Source organism: Ylistrum balloti, unplaced genomic scaffold, assembly GCF_031769215.1.
Source record: "Ylistrum balloti isolate Yb309-2 unplaced genomic scaffold, AGI_CSIRO_Ybal_v1 Utg369624, whole genome shotgun sequence".
NCBI lineage: Eukaryota > Metazoa > Mollusca > Bivalvia > Pectinida > Pectinidae > Ylistrum > Ylistrum balloti.
In genome coordinates this window covers 1213142-1237033 of record NW_026781893.1, presented here as the reverse complement: position 1 = coordinate 1237033, position 23892 = coordinate 1213142, and the positions used below count along the sequence as shown (strand labels likewise).

The window sequence follows — 23892 nt, the reverse complement described above, 5'->3', positions numbered from 1 at the left end:
TTTGAGTGCCGACGCAGAAACATGCTCTGGGCACAAAATTCATTAGGGATTTCTCCAACTTTGAACCAGTATTTTGATACTGGCATTCAATGATAGTAGGGTTTTCTTCAGTAATTCGGATTTCGGTTTCCGTCGATATCAAGATATCATTGAGTGTGGTGTCAACTTTCAACAGAGTTTCTGAGTATTTATAGATGTGATATAGCTTTGACCCTTCTCTAGATTGATTCAGTTGGGGTTTTCTCATTTGGGGCTTACTCAGTTGAGGCTTACTCAGTTGGGGCTTACTCAGTTGGGGCTTACTCAGTAGGGTCTTATTTGGGGCTCACTCAGTTGAGGCTTACTCATTTGGGGCTTACTCAGTTGGGGCTTATTCATTTGGGGCTTACTCAGTTGGGGCTTATTCATTTGGGGCTTATTCATTTGGGGCTTACTCAGTTGAGGCTTACTCATTTGGGGCTTACTCAGTTGAGGCTTACTCAGTTGGGGCTTACTCAGTTGGGGCTTACTCAGTAGGGTCTTATTTGGGGCTCACTCAGTTGAGGCTTACTCATTTGGGGCTTACTCAGTTGGGGCTTATTCATTTGGGGCTTATTCATTTGGGGCTTACTCAGTTGAGGCTTACTCATTTGGGGTTTACTCAGTTGGGGCTTACTCATTTCGGGTTTACTCAGTTGAGGCTTACTCAGTTGGGGCTTACTCAGTTGAGGCTTACTCATTTGGGGCTTACTCAGTTGAGGAGCTTATGAGAACAGCAGATAAATACATTACTAATGTCACTTTCACGTACATGGATTTTGTTTACAGTCCTCTACAAAAATTTTGTTTCTGAAAATGTATAGGCGATGGCTACTTCTGAACAATAAGAAACGATATCATTAAAACTGTAATAATCAACATCGCATACACTAATCATCATTACAAGCAATAACAGAAGCAGTTACACGAACCATTCTGTTTCTTCAAAAGCAAGCAGTGAAGATAACTTTCTGCTAATCTGATGAATGTGGTGATTTTCCTAATGCAAATGTTCAGCTTGTTATAACATTTATGCGGTCCTAACATCATGACTACGGTCCTAACATCATGACTACGGTCCTAACATCATGACTATGTTTTGTCAGAGCTCCTGTTTATTCCCTGGGCCAAGTTTTGTCGAAATTCTTTCTACCGAATAGAAGAAGTATTTTAAAGACTAACCGCTCACTCTGTCCCTCCACCGAGCCTAACCACCAACAAAAATGTTTTCTTCACTCAAGAATGTTCTTGGCCAAATATGATCAAACTCCCTTATTCCAAACAAAAAAAGGATTTTGAAGATTAACACCCGTGTCTCTGTACCAGTAAGTCATATTTTTGCAAAATTATGACCACTCAGATCAAATTTGATCAAATATACTTTACAAAGAAATGTTCAAAGATGAACTGTTGCTGGAATCATTGACACAAAAGACCAGACTTTGTTGTAATAGTGATATTTATATCAGATATGTACAATGGATTTAATTCAGCAACTAAAACAGTAAAAATCATCAAAAAAAAAAAAAAAAAGAAAACCTGAGGCATCCCTGCATCAATCACTGTTATCCCAGCTATCTCCATATTTGTTCTGACCTACAAAAAACACAATTATAATCTCTTTACACTGGCATACAATAATATGTAGTACATTACATGTGCCTTCCCCAAAACATAAAGGGAGAGCTAACAAGAGACCCCAGTGGAACTTCGCATTTGGTCTATATTTGTTCATTAAAATTTGTCCTTCTTTTCTCTTCTTTCCTTGGTTCTTGCTTTTAAACGGCCACAATGGAATATTCTTTGCAGCTATTAATGATAATAATATTTGTTAAATCCAAGATGATTGCCATTTTTCTGATTAGTCCCAAAATCAAAACTGCACATCTCAGGACCAAGGAGTACCCACAAATACAATTTCAGAAATATCCATGCATTATGATAATAATGATAACAAACTTTCATTGTCAAAATCCAAGATGGCTACTATTAGTCATATTGTTTTTCTGATCAGTCCCAAAATGAAAACCAATATACCAGAAAATTCTAGAACGATCCATCCAGTACTAGTGCAATAGTGACAACATATAGTTTGTTTACAGAAGGATGGAGAACGGCCTGACAACAAACAATGGAAGTAGGGCAATTTGTATATCACTTGATAAAGATGATAACACATGACAGAAAAAACAATACACTTGATCTGGTACTCATCTTTCATACTGAAAATGTTAACAATCAAAACAATGTTTATATTAAATGTACCTACTCAAGTTTTGACCTAAAGTGACAGATAGATATATTCTTTGACCTTATTTGGACCTTTACTGACAATACCTGTGTGTGGTCCGTGTTTTTGTCAGACCTTTACTGACAATACCTGTTTGTGGTCTGTGTTTTTGTCTAACCTTTACTGACAATACCTGTGCTTGATCGGTGTTTTTGTCGGACCTATACTGACAATACCTGTGTGTGGTCTGTGTTTTTGTCTAACCTTTACTGACAGTACCTGTTTGTGGTCTGTGTTTTTGTCAGACCTTTACTGATAATACCTGTGTGTGGTCTATGATTTTGTCGACCTTTACTGACAATACCTGTGTGTGGTCTGTGTTTTTGTCAGACCTTTACTGACAATACCTGTGTGTGGTCTGTGTTTTTGTCAGACCTTTACTGACAATACCTGTGTGTAGTCTGTGTTTTTGTCAGACCTTTACTGACAATACCTGTTTGTGGTCTGTGTTTTTGTCTAACCTTTACTGACAATACCTGTGCTTGATCGGTGTTTTTGTCGGACCTATACTGACAATACCTGTGTGTGGTCTGTGTTTTTGTCTAACCTTTACTGACAGTACCTGTTTGTGGTCTGTGTTTTTGTCAGACCTTTACTGACAATACCTGTGTGTGGTCTATGATTTTGTCGACCTTTACTGACAATACCTGTGTGTGGTCTATGTTTTTGTCAGACCTTTACTGACAATACCTGTGTGTGGTCTATGATTTTGTCAGACCTTTACTGACAATACCTGTGTGTGGTCTGTGTTTTTGTCAGACCTTTACTGACAATACCTGTGTGTGGTCTATGATTTTGTCGACCTTTACTGACAATACCTGTGTGTGGTCTATGTTTTTGTCAGACCTTTACTGACAATACCTGTGTGTGGTCTGTGTTTTTGTCAGACCTTTACTGACAATACCTGTGTGTGGTCTGTGTTTTTTTTGTCAGACCTTTACTGACAATACCTGTGTGTGGTCTGTGTTTTTGTCAGACCTTTACTGACAATACCTGTGTGTGGTCTATGTTTTTGTCAGACCTTTACTGACAATACCTGTGTGTGGTCTATGATTTTGTCGACCTTTACTGACAATACCTGTGTGTGGTCTGTGTTTTTGTCAGACCTTTACTGACAATACCTGTGTGTGGTCTGTGTTTTTGTCAGACCTTTACTGACAATACCTGTGTGTAGTCTGTGTTTTTGTCAGACCTTTACTGACAATACCTGTGTGTGGTCTATGTTTTTGTCAGACCTTTACTGACAATACCTGTGTGTGGTCTATGATTTTGTCAGACCTTTACTGACAATACCTGTGTGTGGTCTGTGTTTTTGTCAGACCTTTACTGACAATACCTGTGTGTGGTCTGTGTTTTTTTTGTCAGACCTTTACTGACAATACCTGTGTGTGGTCTGTGTTTTTGTCAGACCTTTACTGACAATACCTGTGTGTGGTCTATGATTTTGTCAGACCTTTACTGACAATACCTGTGTGTGGTCTATGATTTTGTCAGACCTTTACTGACAATACCTGTGTGTGGTCTGTGTTTTTGTCAGACCTTTACTGACAATACCTGTGTGTGGTCTGTGTTTTTTTTGTCAGACCTTTACTGACAATACCTGTGTGTGGTCTGTGTTTTTGTCAGACCTTTACTGACAATACCTGTGTGTGGTCTATGATTTTGTCAGACATTTCCTGACAATACCTGTGTGTGGTCTGTGTTTTTGTCAGACCTTTACTGACAATACCAGTGTGTGGTCTGTTTTTTTGTCAGACATTTACTGACAATACCTGTGTGTGGTCTAAGTTTTTGTCTCTTATATAGCTAGATGTGCTATGACATTACCTGTGTTTGATTTTGATTTACTATTGATGTCAGTGAAGAAGCTAGATTCTGTTTCTTTGGGTCTTTTCCATGGGGATGAGTTCTGTTGACTCCTTGCTTGGTATTGTTGTCGTGCTTCACTCATTGTCAATCCTTCGGATCCTGAGGTATTTTCGGTAGATGTGTCTGTCTGATTTTGCCAGCTATCTGAAGTATCTGACAAATCATAGCAACATGAACAAGGGGCTCACAAGCTTTAATGGTCATCTGACTATAAAGACCTATATATAAAAGAGGCTAAACAGGCCTAAAATGAATTGCTCAAATACTCTACAGCTTACAAAGAAGACAAACTAGAAATCATATTCTTAATACATTCTACTACACAAATGCCATTACTCCGAACCTATTTCTAGTTGAAAAAGAAATTTAAAGATCTCAACTCACTTCACCCAAGAGATCTTGAATATAGGGTCAAGGTCAATTATTTGAACAAATCAGTAGCCCTCCATCCACTTGTATATTAATGAACCAATATCAACAACAGCTGGGCCCTTTCGTTATTGAGAGTAAGACATTTAAAGATTTTAACCCATTTGACCCCTGTGACCTTTAAAAAGAGAAAGTTCAAATCACATGAACAAACTTGGTAGCCCTTCTTACTAGCTTGCTACAGGTCTAATATCAGCAATGGAAAGTTTATGCACGTCGCAGAACACACAACGATGGACGAAACACAAAGGCTATACGTCATCCTGACACTTCGGGTCATGATGACCTAACAAGAGACATAATTGATGAATTATCAATTATAATCAGTTTCTTATTTAAAACTGGAACATAGTTCTTGATTTCTTTCATTAAAAAACAAGAGGCTCAAAGGGCTCACCTAGATATTTAAGTCAATAATGCAAAATTTTACATTTCTTTAAAATGAAAAAAAAATTCCCTTTATGAACCTCATCCCACAGATACTGCTTCAAATTCCCTAGGGATGACAACATAAATCACTTGTTAATCTCTTGATCTCCAGCAATGCTTATTGTATGATAATCTCAATGGCTTCAAAGGTATAATCTGTTCTGGGGTGGGACCAGACCCCAGGGCAAATTATCAGTTGTGCTTATGTTTATCTCCTGACACTCAGCATTGCTATAGTTGTTTAGTGGGGATCACAACTATTACAAAGAATTAAAGATCCAGATGAATAATTGATAGAGCAAAGCAATGATATGAAAATAAACTAAATCTACTTGGGGGTTAGATTTTCTCTGTTGAGTCTGTTCATTTGGCCTCAGGGGGCCAAGACCCACCGTTTATATAAAACTGCTTTCCCTTCACCAAAGTGTGCTTCAAAAAAATATGGACAATATTCTGCAATAACTGAAGAACAAGAAATTTATTGCTTTTCCCTAATGGGCCCCACCCTTTAGCCCCAGGGGACTGAGACCAACCATTTATACAAAACTGATTTTCCTTCACCAAGGCATGCTTCAGACCAAATTTGGACAATATCCTGCAATTCCTGAAGAACAAGATAGATTTTTAAAAAATTGATAAATTTTCCCTATTGGGCTCTGCCTCTCTGGCCCAAGGGACCAAAGACCCACTGTTTATACAAACCTGATTTCCCTACATCCAAGCATACTTCAGACCAATTTTGGACAATATCTTGCAATTCCTGAAGAACAAGATAGATTTTAAAGAAATTGACAAATTTTCTCTATTGGGCCCCGCCACTCAGGCCCCAGGGGTCAAGACCAACTTTCTATACAAAGTGGTTTCCCTTCACCCAAGCATGCTTCAGACTAAATTTGGACAATATATGCAATTCCTAAAGAACAAGATAAATTTTAAAGAAATTGATTGATTATCCCTACTGGGCCCCACCCGTCAGGCCACTGGGGACGGAGAGGAGACCCCTCCCCTCTATGTATGCTCAAGACCAAATTTTATTTAAATTGGCCTGGTCATTCTTGAATAGTTGCAATATACAGTAAAAGAAGACAGATACCGGACGCCCAATGGACGACGGAGGCCCTGATATCTCTTTAGCTCACCTGGCCCTTTAGGCCATTTGAGCTAATAAAACTGAATCCTACTTATTTACAAGCTTCACAAAGACTTCCAGTCATAAATTACCTTTAGATAACAATTTAACATAAGGAAATACACTTACTCTGTACATTTCTGTGATCTCTGTCTCGTTAACATAAGGAAATACACTTGCTCTGTACATTTCTGTATCATAATCATACTCCCAGTCAGTTTAAATAGTGATACAGTATTATCAGGGACCATATACAGTGTGTTAAATCATCACTGTATTATCAGGGACCATATACAGTGTGTTAAATCATCACTGTATTATCAGGGACCATATACAGTGTGTTAAATCATCACTGTATTATCAGGAACATTATACAGTGTGTTAAATCATCACTGTATTATCAGGGACCATATACAGTGTGTTAAATCATCACTGTATTATCAGGGACCATATACAGTGTGTTAAATCATCACTGTATTATCAGGGACCATATACAGTGTGTGTGTTAAATCATCACTGTATTATCAGGGACCATATTATCAGGGACCATATACAGTGTGTTAAATCATCACTGTATTATCAGGGACAATATACAGTGTGTTAAATCATCACTGTATTATCAGGGACCATGTGTGTTAAACCATCAGTGTGTTAAATCATCACTGTATTATCAGGGACCATATACAGTGTGTTAAATCATCACTGTATTATCAGGGACCATATACAGTGTGTTAAATCATCACTGTATTATCAGGGACCATATACAGTGTGTTAAATCATCACTGTATTATCAGGGACCATATACAGTGTGTTAAATCATCACTGTATTATCAGGGACCATATACAGTGTGTGAAACCATCACTGTATTATCAGGGACCATATACAGTGTGTTAAATCATCACTGTATTATCAGGGACCATATACAGTGTGTTAAATCATCACTGTATTATCAGGGACCATATACAGTGTGTTAAATCATCACTGTATTATCAGGTGTTAAATCATCACCATATACAGTGTGTTAAATCATCACTGTATTATCAGGGACCATATACAGTGTGTTAAATCATCACTGTATTATCAGGGACCATATACAGTGTGTTAAATCATCACTGTATTATCAGGGACCATATACAGTGTGTTAAATCATCACTGTATTATCAGGGACCATATACAGTATGTTAAATCATCACTGTATTATCAGGGATATTATACAGTGTGTTAAATCATCACTGTATTATCAGGGACCATATACAGTGTGTTAAATCATCACTGTATTATCAGGGACCATATACAGTGTGTTAAATCATCACTGTATTATCAGGGACCATATACAGTGTGTTAAATCATCACTGTATTATCAGGAACCATATACAGTGTGTTAAATCATCACTGTATTATCAGGGACCATATACAGTGTGTTAAATCATCACTGTATTATCAGGGACCATATACAGTGTGTTAAATCATCACTGTATTATCAGGGACCATGTACAGCGTGTTAAATCATCACTGTATTATCAGGGACCATATACAGTGTGTTAAATCATCACTGTATTATCAGGGACCATATACAGTGTGTTAAATCATCACTGTATTATCAGGGACCATATACAGTGTGTTAAATCATCACTGTATTATCAGGGACCATATACAGTGTGTTAAATCATCACTGTATTATCAGGGACCATATACAGTGTGTTAAATCATCACTGTATTATCAGGGACCATATACAGTGTGTTAAATCATCACTGTATCATCAGGAACCATATACAGTGTGTTATCAGGGACCATATACAGTGTGTTAAATCATCACTGTATTATCAGGGACCATATACAGTGTGTTAAATCATCACTGTATTATCAGGGACCATATACAGTGTGTTAAATCATCACTGTATTATCAGGGACCATATACAGTGTGTTAAATCATCACTGTATTATCAGGGACCATATACAGTGTGTTAAATCATCACTGAAACCATCACTGTATTATCAGGGACCATATACAGTGTGTTAAATCACCACTGTATTATCAGGGACCATATACAGTGTGTTAAATCATCACTGTATTATCAGGGACCATATACAGTGTGTTAAATCATCACTGTATTATCAGGGACCATATACAGTGTGTTAAATCATCACTGTATTATCAGGGACCATATACAGTGTGTTAAATCATCACTGTATTATCAGTGTGTTAAATCATCACTGTATTATCAGTGTGTTAAATCATCACTGTATTATCAGGGACCATATACAGTGTGTGTTAAATCATCACTGTATTATCAGGGTTACCATATACAGTGTGTTAAATCATCACTGTATTATCAGGGAACATATACAGTGTGTGTTAAATCATCACTGTATTATCAGGGACCATATACAGTGTGTTAAATCATCACTGTATTATCAGGGACCATATACAGTGTGTTAAATCATCACTGTATTATCAGGGACATTATACAGTGTGTTAAATCATCACTGTATTATCAGGGACCATATACAGTGTGTTAAATCATCACTGTATTATCAGGGACCATATACAGTGTGTTAAATCATCACTGTATTATCAGGTTTTATTTTACAGTGTGTTAAATCATCACTGTATTATCAGGGACCATATACAGTGTGTTAAATCATCACTGTATTATCAGGGACCATATACAGTGTGTTAAATCATCACTGTATTATCAGGGACCATATACAGTGTGTTAAATCATCACTGTATTATCAGGGACCATATACAGTGTGTTAAATCATCACTGGATTACAGGTGTGTTAAATCATCACTGTTAAAAATCATCACTGTATTATCAGGGTGTGTTACCATATACAGTGTGTTAAATCATCACTGTATTATCAGGGACCATATACAGTGTGTTAAATCATCACTGTATTATCAGTGTGTGTGTTAAATCATCACTGTATTATCAGGGACCATATACAGTGTGTTAAATCATCACTGTATTATCAGGGACCATATACAGTGTGTTAAATCATCACTGTATTATCAGGGACCATATACAGTGTGTTAAATCATCACTGTATTATCAGGGACCATATACAGTGTGTTAAATCATCACTGTATTATCAGGGACCATATACAGTGTGTTAAATCATCACTGTATTATCAGGGACCATATACAGTGTGTTAAATCATCACTGTATTATCAGGGTGTGTTAAATCATCACTGTATTATCAGGGACCATATACAGTGTGTTACATTGTATACAGTGTGTTAAATCATCACTGTATTATCAGGGACCATATACAGTGTGTTAAATCATCACTGCATTATCAGGGACCATATGCAGTGTGTTAAATCATCACTGTATTATCAGGAACATTATACAGTGTGTTAAATCATCACTGTATTATCAGTGTGTTAAATCATCACTGTGTTGTTAAATCATCACTGTATTATCAGGGACCATATACAGTGTGTTAAATCATCACTGTATTATCAGGGACCATATACAGTGTGTTAAATCATCACTGTATTATCAGGGACCATATACAGTGTGTTAAATCATCACTGTATTATCAGGGACCATATACAGTGTGTTAAATCATCACTGTATTATCAGGGACCATATACAGTGTGTGTTAAATCATCACTGTATTATCAGGGACCATATACAGTGTGTTAAATCATCACTGTATTATCAGGTGTGTTACCATATACAGTGTGTTAAATCATCACTGTATTATCAGGGACCATATACAGTGTGTTAAATCATCACTGTATTATCAGGGACCATATACAGTGTGTTAAATCATCACTGTATTATCAGGGACCATATACAGTGTGTTAAATCATGTTTATCAGGGATCAGGTGTTACCATATACAGTGTGTGTTAAATCATCACTGTATTATCAGGGTTACCATATACAGTGTGTTAAATCATCACTGTATTATCAGGGACCATATACAGTGTGTTAAATCATCACTGTATTATCAGGGACCATATACAGTGTGTTAAATCATCACTGTATTATCAGGGACCATATACAGTGTGTTAAATCATCACTGTATTATCAGGGACCATATACAGTGTGTTAAATCATCACTGTATTATCAGGGACCATATACAGTGTGTTAAATCATCACTGTATTATCAGGGACCATATACAGTGTGTTAAATCATCACTGTATTATCAGGGACCATATACAGTGTGTTAAATCATCACTGTATTATCAGGGACCATATACAGTGTGTTAAACCATCACTGTATTATCAGGGACCAGATACAGTGTGTTAAATCATCACTGTATTATCAGGAACTATGTACAATATGTTAAATCCTCACTGTATATATTACAGGACATATTAAGTGTGTTGTACTTACTGTCATTGCCAGTGCCTGACCATTCATCACTTTGATCATTAGGGTTCTGTCCGAAGTTTGTTGGCTCATTCATTTCAGGTCTGTAATTAAGATTAATGACATCAGTCAGGATTTTTTCCTTACTATTTGTTCTTTCACCACCACTGTCATCTATCTCAAGGTTAATTCATAACAGTGTGACCTTGAAATCAAAATTCTGAAAACACTGAAAGGCCAAATATGTTGATAACATACCTATTTGTAACTTTAAATGCGAGTTGAAATCCATCATATGCAAAACAAACTCTTTTATAAACGATGACTATCCACAGCCATATTTGAAACTTTTAATGCGTTTTCCAGCGAAATTTGTGCAAAATGTGCAATTTAAGTCCTAAATCAAGAGATTGCCACTGGCATTGGTATTTGATACTGAACCCAGAACAAAACCTTAGAACAGATTATCACAGACTTAGAATAGATTCATAGTCTGACATTACCATATGGCTTATTTTGCTAGTGTAAAAACCCTCGCATAAAGTGCACAATTTTTCATGGAAAATCTTAAGGTCAGCTTTCCAAGTAGATATCATCGAACATCAGGACAAAGTGTTGAAAAACTTAATAGTAACTATCAAGATGAGAAATTACTGATCCTTTTAATCCAATTGGCATTCACAATGCCCTGAAATATCAACTAAAAGCAATTCAGTGCTAATGTTTATCATTTTCCATTTTCATCTCATCGTAAGAGAACAAAACCTCTGCATTACTTGCCATATTCTTTGGCCCTCTGCAGTTCATGAGCTGGTAACACGCAACTGACTTTCGTACATTTTGGTTTACACTACAGCATTGCCATACAATGCCATACAAAACAGAACATATATCATATGAGATTGTTTTTAGAATACCATCTGAAGATAATATTTGACTTTATGCTAATAATAAGTGATTTTACATATTACAGTACATATATATATAAAAGAAGCTATGTCTTTATTTAGAGAAGTAGACTGTATAAATTTACATATTAATTAAGTACCTGACTTTTCCTTTCGCGAGAGAAGCCAGCTGGCCATTAGGAAAGCGTTGTCTTGCCATTTCTTTGCACTCTTGGAACCTCAACCATCTGCCTAAAATCATCCCACTAAGTCCAGCCACTGTAACATTCAGCGTTTAACATTCTATAATACCATAACTTGAACATATCTGATCCCTGCAACATTGAAAATAGGTTTAGATTATATAAAGTTATTTATGTGAAGGGGCCATGATAGTTGTGTCAGCGAGAGTTGACCTACATAACATCAGGTGAAGATCTGAGGCCGGTGGTTTGATGCTCCCTGCCTTTGGCATCTGCAACTCTCAAGAAGCTGAGAAACAGTCCGGTCTGTGCTGAAATTGTTGTGTTTTTCAGCTAGAAACTTTACTATAATTGCTGTTATTGGCATGCATTGGACCTCAACTATATTGTTCAGTGGGGAAGCAACCAGCTACTTCAGAGACCCATCTAGCTGTTGGCCAAATATCAGCACTCTTGGTGTTCCAAAAAGATGTAATTTTTTTCATATTTGATCTATGTGCCCTTGGAATGAGTCAAGGTTATTCAAATAAGGAAATTTTCAAGTACTCTGTCCCAGGTACCTAATGGCGAATTATCAATAATTTTGGTTTTATGCAACTTAAGAAGACTCTCAATTTCAAAAACATTGGACTCCTGTAACCATTAAAAGAGGACAAATTAATTAATATGAGAACATTTTTTATGGTGCTCTATTCCATATACCTCTTGGCCATCAGTGTACATTTTTTAAAACTAGTTTTTCCATAAGAAGTTGAGAGCAGTGAACAACAGAAAATTTACCATAAAACATCAAAACAGTTCATGAAGCTACTTTTAGATTTTAGAACTAGCCTTAACATGCATGGCAGTGAAATATGCATGTACAATGTACTAATATAGAAATGGCAATTGTGAGTATAAGTTACCTAGAGAGAAAACATCGCTATCATTACAGCATATAAAGTTTTAAAGAGATTGGAAAATTAAAATGCTGAAAAAATTATTGATGAACAAAGGGCAATACCTTTAATAAAAAAAAAGGAAAACTATAATGCTATCAAGGTTAACACAATGTCATGTAAAGGTCATAAAGGTCATAAAGCTCAACAAGACACAAGACGAATAGTATGAAAATTGAGATCAGCATGCAAGATGAAAATGCTGAAAAATACTAAAAGGCCATAATTCCCTAAAAATTTGTTAAATGAATTGCTGTTAAAGGAAAAACGTCAAGGTTTAATATAAAGTCTACAGAGTTCTACAGTAACCAGTTGAAAACTAATAGTGATTACCAAACAAAATCAATTTTGTGAAAAAAAACAAGGGGCAGTAAGTCAAACTACTGTTCAGAAAGCACAACGGTTATGTCATGTTGATAAAGGATACTAAATGAGAAAGAAATAGGTTAAATACTCAGAGAGATATCCACACAAGATTGAAATTATGAAAACATGAGTATCGGTGAACTGATGAATTCTCCCTGTAAAAAGCAACGCTATGCTCCTGACACAAAATCTTAGCAAAGGGCAATAACTAAGCAGTTGTGGGTCCTGAATCCAGTGCACTGCATATCCTCTTCGTATGACCTATGTGAACACCAAGTCTCATGATCCTTACTTAACTGTGGGCAAAGTTATGCTTCAGACACAAAAGGACAGACAGAAAGATGGACAGATAGAGGGACAACGCGGTGACTATATGCGCCTCAGAAAATTTTCAGGAAAACAAAATAACAAGGGTAAGTAACTCTTTCAAATATAGTCAAATCCAACAACTGTTTAAGAAAATACAAATCCATGTCATTGCTATTAAGCCTACCAAGTTTAAAGAAAATTGGTTGAATATGAAGAGAGAAGATCTCCCTACAAGATTGTCATCATGAAAACAAAGGGCAGTTACTCTTCCCAATACAGTCAAATAAAACCGCTGTTCAGAAAAACATAGGCCTACTAAGTTTGAAAGTGATCACATGGTGTTTTTTTTTGTGTGAAGAACAAAACAACAAAAGACAACAAATGATACAATGATATGTCATAGGTAAAATGTATCAGAATATATAACAGTCATCAATGTCCATTATATCTACCAGTACTTATATACTGATACTTACTCAATCCATTTAGCAGCCAATGTCTGTTATTAAACCCTGAAGAAACAAAAATGAAAAACAAAAATTTAATCGAATGAAAAAGGTCCCAACCCACAGACCTTGTTACTAATGTACATTTTACTATACATGTAAAAGCTTGGGTGTTCCCTTTTAAATTCAAGGATCACTAAGCTGCCACACAGAAATACAAATAGGTTTTCTTAAATAATGCAATACTTTCCTCAATGAATTATATTGCACGATAAATTTACTGCAGTAACTAACATTTTCATCAAAAAACTAACATATTATCAAAATAATATTTACAATTGGTATGCCAAAATGCATAAGACAAAAATGCAATACATTTAGCATCACATCAATGACCTGATTACTGAAGCTGCATTGTGTTGTAATACATTTAGCATCACATCAATGACCTGATTACTGTAGCTGCACTGTGTTGTAATACATTTAGCATCACATCAATGACCTGATTACTGTAGCTACACTGTGTTGTAATAAATTTAGCACCACAACAATGACTTCATTACTGTAGCTACAGTGTTGTAATATATTTTAAACCAAATTACCTACTGAATTAAAATTACTGCTGTTAAGCCATCATTTAATTTTTCTTGTGTTGTTTTTACAATGAACAAAGTGAAATAAATTCAGTGTTTGAGGTGATCTTAAAAATGTATAATAATAATCAAAATTTTTCATGAAACTCAATGTTGTTACCACCTCATAAAGGTTGAAAAAATAAATTTCTTAAATAACACCACTGAGACCAGTTTTGGTTATGACCAAATATTTCCATTGTGACGTCACATTTTCATGGTGTCATATACACCATGATATCACCAAAGATACAGCTTAGCAAGTAAGAACATCATTAACTTAGAGTTGGCAGCAGTCTGATCAAAGGCTGTTTTCACAAATACTTGTGAAAGTGCATCGTATTTGCTTAATGTGACAAACAGTATGACATTTATGAAACTTGTCACAAACTTTTCAATCTTCCTTGTCAAAGGCTTGGTAAAATGAATATATTTGGTTTGAATGGAATTTCATGCAAGCTTCTTTACTTTCTGGAGATTTAGATTAACAATCCCCAGTAGCATTACCTACCTTTAACATAATCTTGAATCTTGCACAAGGTGTTTAAAATACCTTATCTGGACAGGTACAAGGTGGTTAAAATACCTTATCTAGACAGGTACAAGGTGGTTAAAATTCTTTATCTGGACAGATACAAGGTGGTTAAAATACCTTATCTGGACAGGTACAAGGTGGTTAAAATTCTTTATCTGGACAGGTACAAGGTGGTTAAAATTCTTTATCTGGACAGGTACAAGGTGGTTAAAATTCTTTATCTGGACAGGTACATGATGGTAAAATACTTTATCAGGACAGGTATAAGGTAGATACAAGACTTTATTTTTATCTGTACAGGTACAAATTAGGTACAAGACTTCTCTATATCTGGACCGGTCCAAGGCTAATACAAGACTTTATCTAGACAGGTACAAGGTGGTTAAAATTCTTTATCTGGACAGATACAAAGTTAAGGTACAAGACATTGTCTAGACAGGTACAATGTATGTTCAAGACCTTATCTAGACAGGTACAAGATAAGTACAAGATGTTATCTAGCCAGGTTAAAGGTAGATACAAGACCTTATCTGGACAGGTACAAGATAAGTACAAGATGTTTTCTAACCAGGTTAAAGGTAGATACAAGACCTTATCTGGACAGGTACAAGATAAGCACAAGATGTTATCTAGCCAGGTTAAAGGTAGATACAAGACCTTATCTGGACAGGTACAAGATAAGTACAAGATGTTATCTAGCCAGGTTAAAGGTAGATACAAGACCTTATCTGGACAGGTACAAGATAAGTACAAGATGTTATCTAGCCAGGTTAAAGGTAGATACAAGACCTTATCTGGACAGGTACAAAGTAGGTACAAGAAATTGACTAGCCACTTAAAAGGTAGGTACATGACTTTATCTTTATTTGGAAAGGTACAAGGCACGTTCAAGACACTATCTGGACAGATAAAAATTGTACAAGATAGGGACAAGGCATTATCTAGACAGGCACAAGGTGGTTAAAATACTTTACTTGGACAGGTACAAAATTAAAGTACAAGGCTTTATATATCCAGACATTCACAAGGTGGTTAAAATATTTTATCTGTGCAAGTAAAGGTGGGTACAGTTATTCATCTGGACATGGCCATGTTGAGCAAATTTCTTTATCTGGCCAGGTATAGGATTGCAACATGTATAACATGTGTGTTTCTTACTTCTAAGATGAGGTGATAAATATTTTTTTTAAAATTTGGATTATTTAAAGTTTTTCTCTGTTCTTACCTCTTCGCTTTCGTACTTCAAAAAATGTATACATTCCTATTGATATAGATGCACCTGTGAACGACAGAAATTGACATCAAACACATGCATGTAAAAGACACTTTTGTTCATAGACAAATTAGGAAACCTACTATTTATACACCAATTCCTAATCACAAAAAAGCATCATATCATTGCCTAATACCACACTGAAGTATTGCTTACATCACAGGAATCGGATATATGTAAAATACTGCTATTATACTACTAAAATAGCAGGTAGAATTACAATAGCTATATTTCACATACAGTATGTCTCATTCCTGTGCTTACAAACAAGTAATTGTAATAAACAATATATCTAGTGCACACATTGCAGAAATGGACATTGTTACTTCCTGTTTTTATAAGATTCCTCTTGCTTATATTTTGTACTTTTAAAGCATTCCTTGGTATTGAACTGTAGAAATTTAAGTTTCTGCCCTTGTGAGGAAACCATAGTTTATTTTCCTTGACTGAGACAAACCAAACCCTTTAAATTGCTACTAAGCACTCCATGCTTCATATTTTGTGTTACATGTGCAAAATTTGCAACAGCACATCAATGCAGTTCTATTGTACTAATATGCGTTTCTATCATGATTGCTATAAATTTAGCGATAACTTATATATAAATGAGGTATATAATTTATTTTGTAAATATATATATGAGTAAGAGTTATTTCCTTATTAACAGCTCCTAAACCTGTAACAAAGGCCATCCATGACCAGTCATAATAATAATGATGTAAACTGAAGTGACAGTGATGATGATGTTGATGTCGATATCTTTTTGTCTTTGTAAAGAATTGTATAAAAACCCATACAACAGAAAGGAATTTTTAATTACATTTCTTTATTTCTCCTATTTTTTTGTATCATTTTGGAATGAAAAAATATATAAACTCAGGAAAATTTTAAACATTGTGCTTGTTATGCCAGAGGCCTCGTTGGTACAGACCTAATGCTTATATGTCGTTTTCAGGTCATTTTTTTGCCTGGGCACACCCCTTGTCATTCTGAGGTTTAAAATCTATACATAAGAGACAGTAATTAATGCAGTTGTGGAGGGTGCGTTTTTTGTTTGATATAATCAGTGATTAACACTAACACAATACTTAGTTTGTAAGTTAATGGGCTTCTCCATTTAATTTTCAATCCATAACATTAATTGACCACTTTTACAAAATGTGCAGTGTACAGTTGTACACTTGAAACTCCATTTTGTACATGGGCACAGGTTGTGTGGATGATGTGAGCAAAGTGTGTCGATAATGTATGGATCATTTGCACAAGAAAGTTTTTAGTGTACTGTGCAATCCCACATTTATAATATTACTTCAGTCTTGAATTTATCTACTCTGGACATCAAGATCACATCTATTTCATAGAAATTATGAATCGCTTCATGGGATATTATGATCACATCTCTGTAACAGACATTACAAATCATAGTATGAGATATTGTGGTCAAATCTCTCTTATAGAAAATGCGTCAATTTATAAATCACTCCATGGGACATCATGATAAATCTCTCTAATAGACATTCTGAATTAATGCATTGTGCAACATGTAATTAGGAATCACTCCCTAAGACATTATGAAAAACTCCATAGGACATTATGAACTATCCCATATGACATTTTAATCTCTTCATCACTTACAAGAAAATCTTGCAAAAACCCATACACATGTAACACTTACATTTCAATAGATATCCTTCTCGCATACAATTTACAAGTGCTGTTAATTCTTTCCTTTGCTCTTCAGAGATTCCCTGATAAAACACAAATAATAATAATGATCAATTATTATAGTTTTAGTTCAAATGACCTTGATATTTTTATCAATTACTTAGAATTTAATAACACCTCTTGCATGTAGCTGAAGAGGCAGGTTTCAATTTCTTCTTTTCCTCTTTACAGAGAATGATAAAACCCAAAGAAAAAGTGTTGAAATTAAACAAAGTATCATAGACACTCATAGATGCAATGTTCAATGTGTACTGAAATAAAGGGAGTGCATTACAGTATGGAATGGCATATGACCTTTAATGATTGGCCACGCTGATATATACTGTATACATACACATGTATATAGATATATAACCATGGTAACACAACTGACAAAGGAAGACAATTTTAGACTCCTGCCCTAACCGAACCTCGAACTCACAATCTACAGAACCCAATCAACTAACTATGAAATCTGACGACTTTCTAACCAATTACACTCCTCCTGACTTCCCCAAAAAAGGATGTTTCAAAGACAGTTGGAGCTTTCTCAACATGATCACAGTAGCAAATTGTCTATTATGTAATATGAACACCTGGATCACAATGTTTGCATATATATGGATACAAACTGTACATTGGAAATATACAAAACATGGTAACAATTTCGACAGGAAATTCAAATCAGTGTATATGATGCTTTGTGTTAATTGATATTTGTACAACTGACAAAGGAAGACAACTTTTGACTTGTGTCCTACCTGGGCCTCTAACTTGAGATCTACTGCACCAAATTGCCTAGCCAAGACATTCAACAACAATTTAAGCAACTACACCATCAAACATCACCCAAAAAAGGATGTTTGGAAGTTGTACTGATAGACAGTTGGAAATGTGATTGGAGAGGTAATAATTGATCATGTTCTGTCAAATTTAACCCTAAAATTTGCACCTTTTGCAGTCTAGGGAATAGCTACAGGCCATAGAAGGTCTAAAGTAGTGAACTCTAATAAATTGGTTGAGTATTTTCTAGTGTTCATGGAGATGGGTTGAGATTTCAACATCGAGGATCAGTTATTACAATTGGCTACTGATAAGGACAACCATCAATTACTTGCTAGGTTATCAAGTAAACTGTTGTTTTTATTTTCATTCTTTTAAAGTACCTTACACAATTGTGACCGATAATAGTTCATCACTTCATAGGTTGCTTGAGCACTGACCATTACCAGTTCACAAGTACAAAACTAATGAGTCCTACTGACAGTAGAAATTGTAGAAGTTGATGGTACTCATGGTCACCTTTCTGGGCTTTCATTTTTGAGTCAAAATATAAACCAATCAATTTCCAGACACAATCAACAATGACTGCAGAGTAGGTTAACTTCAACTGTAAAAAGAGTTGATAAATCCTTCCTCATGATTAGACACATGTAAAATTATTACAAAAATGTATACTAGATTTTATCAACGAGACTGATACAACATGAAATAAAAAAAGATATAGGCCTATTAGCTGTTCAAGTGTTCAAACATGCAAAAGCTCAACAATGTTATCTAAAGATTGTTTGTCTGCATCTATGAATATATCATAAAAAGCTATATCTACGCTATAGCCAGTGTTGTTTCGAATTGAAGATTTCATCAACTTTTCGTTTAATTTATTGTCATCATTCAATTTTCAAAAGTGAAAAGTATTTCACACATCTAGTTGTTAAATCATGTAAGAAACTTGATCTTGATAATAAAGTAGTACCATAGACTTAGATATTGATAGTAAGTCCATGGTGGTACTGAAAATCAGCTAAAATACTTCCTTCCAGTTTTACAATAATGTCAGAAATCAATTACCTTTTCCACGATGTATGATCATATATGCAAGACTGATATCTTTCAGAGAATAATAAAAAATAGTTAGACATTGTTTTAGTTATGTCATGGAATTAAGACATCTCAAAAAATATTTAGTGTGTAAAAAATTTGAAAGTATGGACGAAGGGAGATAAATCAAACGTTGAAGACAATATAATTTTCTTCCAAAGTGAAAAGAGAAGTACGCAATATGTGTATGAAATAGTTCCAATTTTATATATATACACATGTATTTATCAAATAACCACATCAATTACTTCATGAACTAACGTTAAACTTTAGCATCTGATCTAGTCATGGTTATAGAGGCAAGCATCCAGAAGATGCAAGCGTCAAGAAATAACAGATTGAATTGGGTCCCCTAATACCTCTATATATCAAATTTGGTTAAATCTCCATGAAAAAGTAAAAAACAGTTGAGAATTAATTTTGGTATGCCATAATACCAATAAATACAAAATTTGGTATAAACCAGAAAATATCTAAATTTCCACCAAAAAGAGGCCACAATTTGCCTAAGCATAGTTATAGACGGGTGGGGATGGGGAATATAACAATGTACAAAAATGTAAAAACTACCAGGCTCATATATGGTAAAAGGTTAAACATACTGTAGAAAATCAGTGGAATGAAAATTAGATAACAAGGGCATGCATGGTTAGTTCACTAATCACGTTTTAAAACATCCATCCAACCATCAGTTCTATAGCTAGGACTTTCATCACAAAACTTCTTCATATATTTTCCCCTTCATTCTATATAACATGTACATTTCAGAATAAAATGAAACATCCTCTACATCACCATCATTACAACTGTCGTACAGTCTACTTCTTCTACCAATGTATTTTCAACGTCAAATTTCTATGCTAAACTTGCAATCAGTGGTTTATATTTTTGCTTTGATTGACTAACACAGATAATACTATAAATCATAGTTGTTGAATGTATGTATGACTATCCTTTGGTGGAGTTGGAATTCTACTTAATATGCCTTGTTTATCAAAATTCAAGTCTTTGTTTCATTACTGAATTATATGAAACAGTATCAGTATTAACAATTCATGATTTTATTCTACTCATCCAAACATCATTTTTGCATTAATGTTTTTCATAACAAGCCTAAATAATTCAGGATGCAATTATTTGTCCATTTAAAATTTAACCAATTATTAAAGACTCTTAAATTTTCTACTAGCTAGTAATGGAAATCTTCCAAATTTATCATTGCATGAAGTTTTTCTTACTCCTAAAAATTTTTATACAAAATGTAAAATGTAGTATTTCTACATATATGCCTTAATCTGTAATAAGGACATTAATGAAAATAAACCTATCTACCTGTTATGTTTTTTTATTATTTCTTAATGCCTTGTTATTCAATGACTATAAAACAAAAATTGCATCATATAACATGAAGAACAGACCTTTAATCTATATAAAATATGCATGTGAAAATGACAATTTCTTTCCATAATTATTGTTTGAAAGCTGACCTGCGTGCAGGTGGCTGATTTCTCTCACTTTTTCTAGGGACAGAGTTAGTACTTTTATCGTCTCGAAGTCATATATGAAAGTTGATAGAATGTCAAAATAACTCTTGACTACAATAATCTGACCTGAGCTCAAAGGCTAACAGTGCTTAAACACTTATTTTATTTTCAGTTCTCATCCCACAAAATGATTGATTTGTCCACTTATAATGCATGATAATAACAGGATATAGACACTTTTCCACCTTCAGTAAGAAAAGCTTTTAAACAAGGCTATGGTATTCTGAATCCTAGCTGCAAGACAAACTCTAGTTCCTTAAAAGTTTGCATGCCCATAATACCCATAATCATAGTAAAATGCATGTATCTTACTGAAAAAAAGTATTGCATCAAAAAGTGGATCTGACATGTTTTGTAAAACACAGTATAAACCAAAACATTGGTCCATATTTCACCCCACCCCTGCCCCCTACTCACCCATAGAAATGCAAGCTGATTCACGATTCCATAGCAGATCAATACAAAATTTATACCACAATAATGGCCTAGAAATGAGTCTTTTGTGAATTTCGTGCAGAGGAGGTTCGAATATCATTATATAAAACATCACATAGACACAGTAAAGATATATTTTAATGGGGTATTTGAGCATACATGTAGGTTCTATCTTTGATATCTGCCATTACACACGTGGTGTTTACTACCTGCCCTAAAAAGTACAGTACAACAACAATCGCATGTAATTTTAATATAGCTGGAGATGTTCATGATCTGTTTCTCCTAAGATTAAACAACACAAGTCATTGACAATCAAATCATCGAAACACTATGATTTGTGTTCGGGCACTGGTCAGGTTAGTCTACACGTACATGTATGTATATCTATTCATGTATATTTGAAGACCTTATATTTAAGAATTATCACTAATTTTAAGTCTTATATACCAAAATTAAGCGATACATACCCATATAAAGACTTTAAAGCCTGCATACATGTAAAGAGGTTTTATCTAACATGTAGGTATTTATCAATAAGTTTACCATATTATACTACACCTCATGAAATGGACAATGTCAACAGGTCATAACAATCAGACACGCGGTGGCTATCAGATACAACCACGGGTCAATATAACACCAGTTTTGATAGTCCCATCAATATAAAGAAGTGTACTTTACTATATGAACGAAAAATAAGAAACGTTAATTGACTGTCACAAACTTTACATGTGTTTGTCGGGCTTCTCCAACATCAGACATCTTCAACAGGCCTTCCACTGCTAACTTAACGGAAACTGGACAAAGATGTTTAAAATAGGACCCAACCTCGGATATCTTCATCGTCATAAATGTCCAAATTTAACATTTACTATATCCGATGTAATCTAACAATGAAACAAATTGAGTATATTATGAGTATTTGTTTTTTTTTTATTAAAAAGCAATTCTATATCTTTATACATTATGCTTAATTTCAGACTACTTTTTGTTTTGTTTTGACTATTAGAGGGAGATAACTCCAACAGTAGCAATTAAAGAATTTGTTCAATTTTTTTCTGGTGAATCCTTGAATGAGCAATGCCCGAATATCTCATACGTCTAATGGATTGGAATGTTACCCACTCAAATTTAATATTTATCGACTACTTTATCACATTTCTCGTGTTATATAATAAGACCTATAAATAGGTAGGGATGGTTTGTTATCTATATTTTCGCAAGTCATTAAGTGGCGGCCACCAGATCCTCAAGTGGCCGCCGCCAGATCGTTATGTGGCCGCCGCCAGATCGTTATGTGGCCGCCGCCAGATCGTTATGTGGCGGCCACCAGATCCTCAAGTGGCCGCCGCCAGATCATTAAGTGGCGGCCACCAGATCCTCAAGTGGCCGCCGCCAGATCGTTATGTGGCGGCCGCCAGATCCTCAAGTGGCCGCCGCCAGATATTATATTTTCGTTATCACGTAAAGAGAATTATAAATAAATAAATAAATAAAGAGAATAATGATAATGACGTCACGAGCAGAAGCGCCTCGATTCCGCGGAAATGACGACTACACTGATTAGGTCTGAGCGGACAGGTGAAAATCGACAACTTTGAGCTTTAATAACTCTACACAGGGGCGACGGATTTTGACGGGGTTTTCGTTATTAATTTTTAAGGCATTCTTAACATTATATCTAAATATGAAATTACGCTCAGGGTACACTTTAACAAGAGGAACAAATCCACGTATACCAATGTGTTACCACGGACTTAGACCTATCTCCTTGGTGTTATCGTCGTCTTATGCACGACGATCATGTCAGAAACTGGAAACTGTTAAAATGAAAAATACAACTTTATGAATTAAGTCGTATTTTATCATTGCATATTGTATGTAAAATATATAACTATATACATATTATATATAATAGGATTCGTTATTCTGTTATTTTTTGTATGGATTTTTCAAATTTCTTCCGTTCGTTCACAAAATTGTTCGTAAGCGACTTTATAATGAACGAGCATGGAAAATGCATATTAATGGATTTATATTTATTAACTTGAGTGAGTTGAATACAGACATTGTTTTAATGCATACTAACCATACTAAATACAGTCAACTTTAAATATTTGAGTGTTGTTATTACCGATCTTTAAAAAAATGGACGTTTGTTTATTTAATGAAAAAAATGTATGATCGACAGCTGACGCTAACTATGGATGTATAGGGGATGTTCATTAGACGGATA

At 34.9% G+C, this 23892-nt stretch overlaps 1 protein-coding gene across 1 annotated transcript; it reads right to left on the bottom strand.

The window, feature by feature from the left end:
• Positions 1-1477: 1477 nt before the first annotated feature.
• On the bottom strand, positions 1478-22429 carry LOC132550858 (uncharacterized). Its single transcript, XM_060214952.1, has 8 exons — positions 22386-22429; positions 17765-17837; positions 16042-16095; positions 13680-13715; positions 11549-11666; positions 10525-10604; positions 4136-4330; positions 1478-1614 (listed from the first exon to the last, which is right to left on the bottom strand). Exons 1-8 carry the CDS (start codon positions 22416-22418, stop codon positions 1574-1576), a joined length of 630 nt encoding a protein of 209 aa, XP_060070935.1. The 5' UTR covers positions 22419-22429; the 3' UTR covers positions 1478-1573.
• Between the last annotated feature and the right edge of the window lie 1463 nt (positions 22430-23892).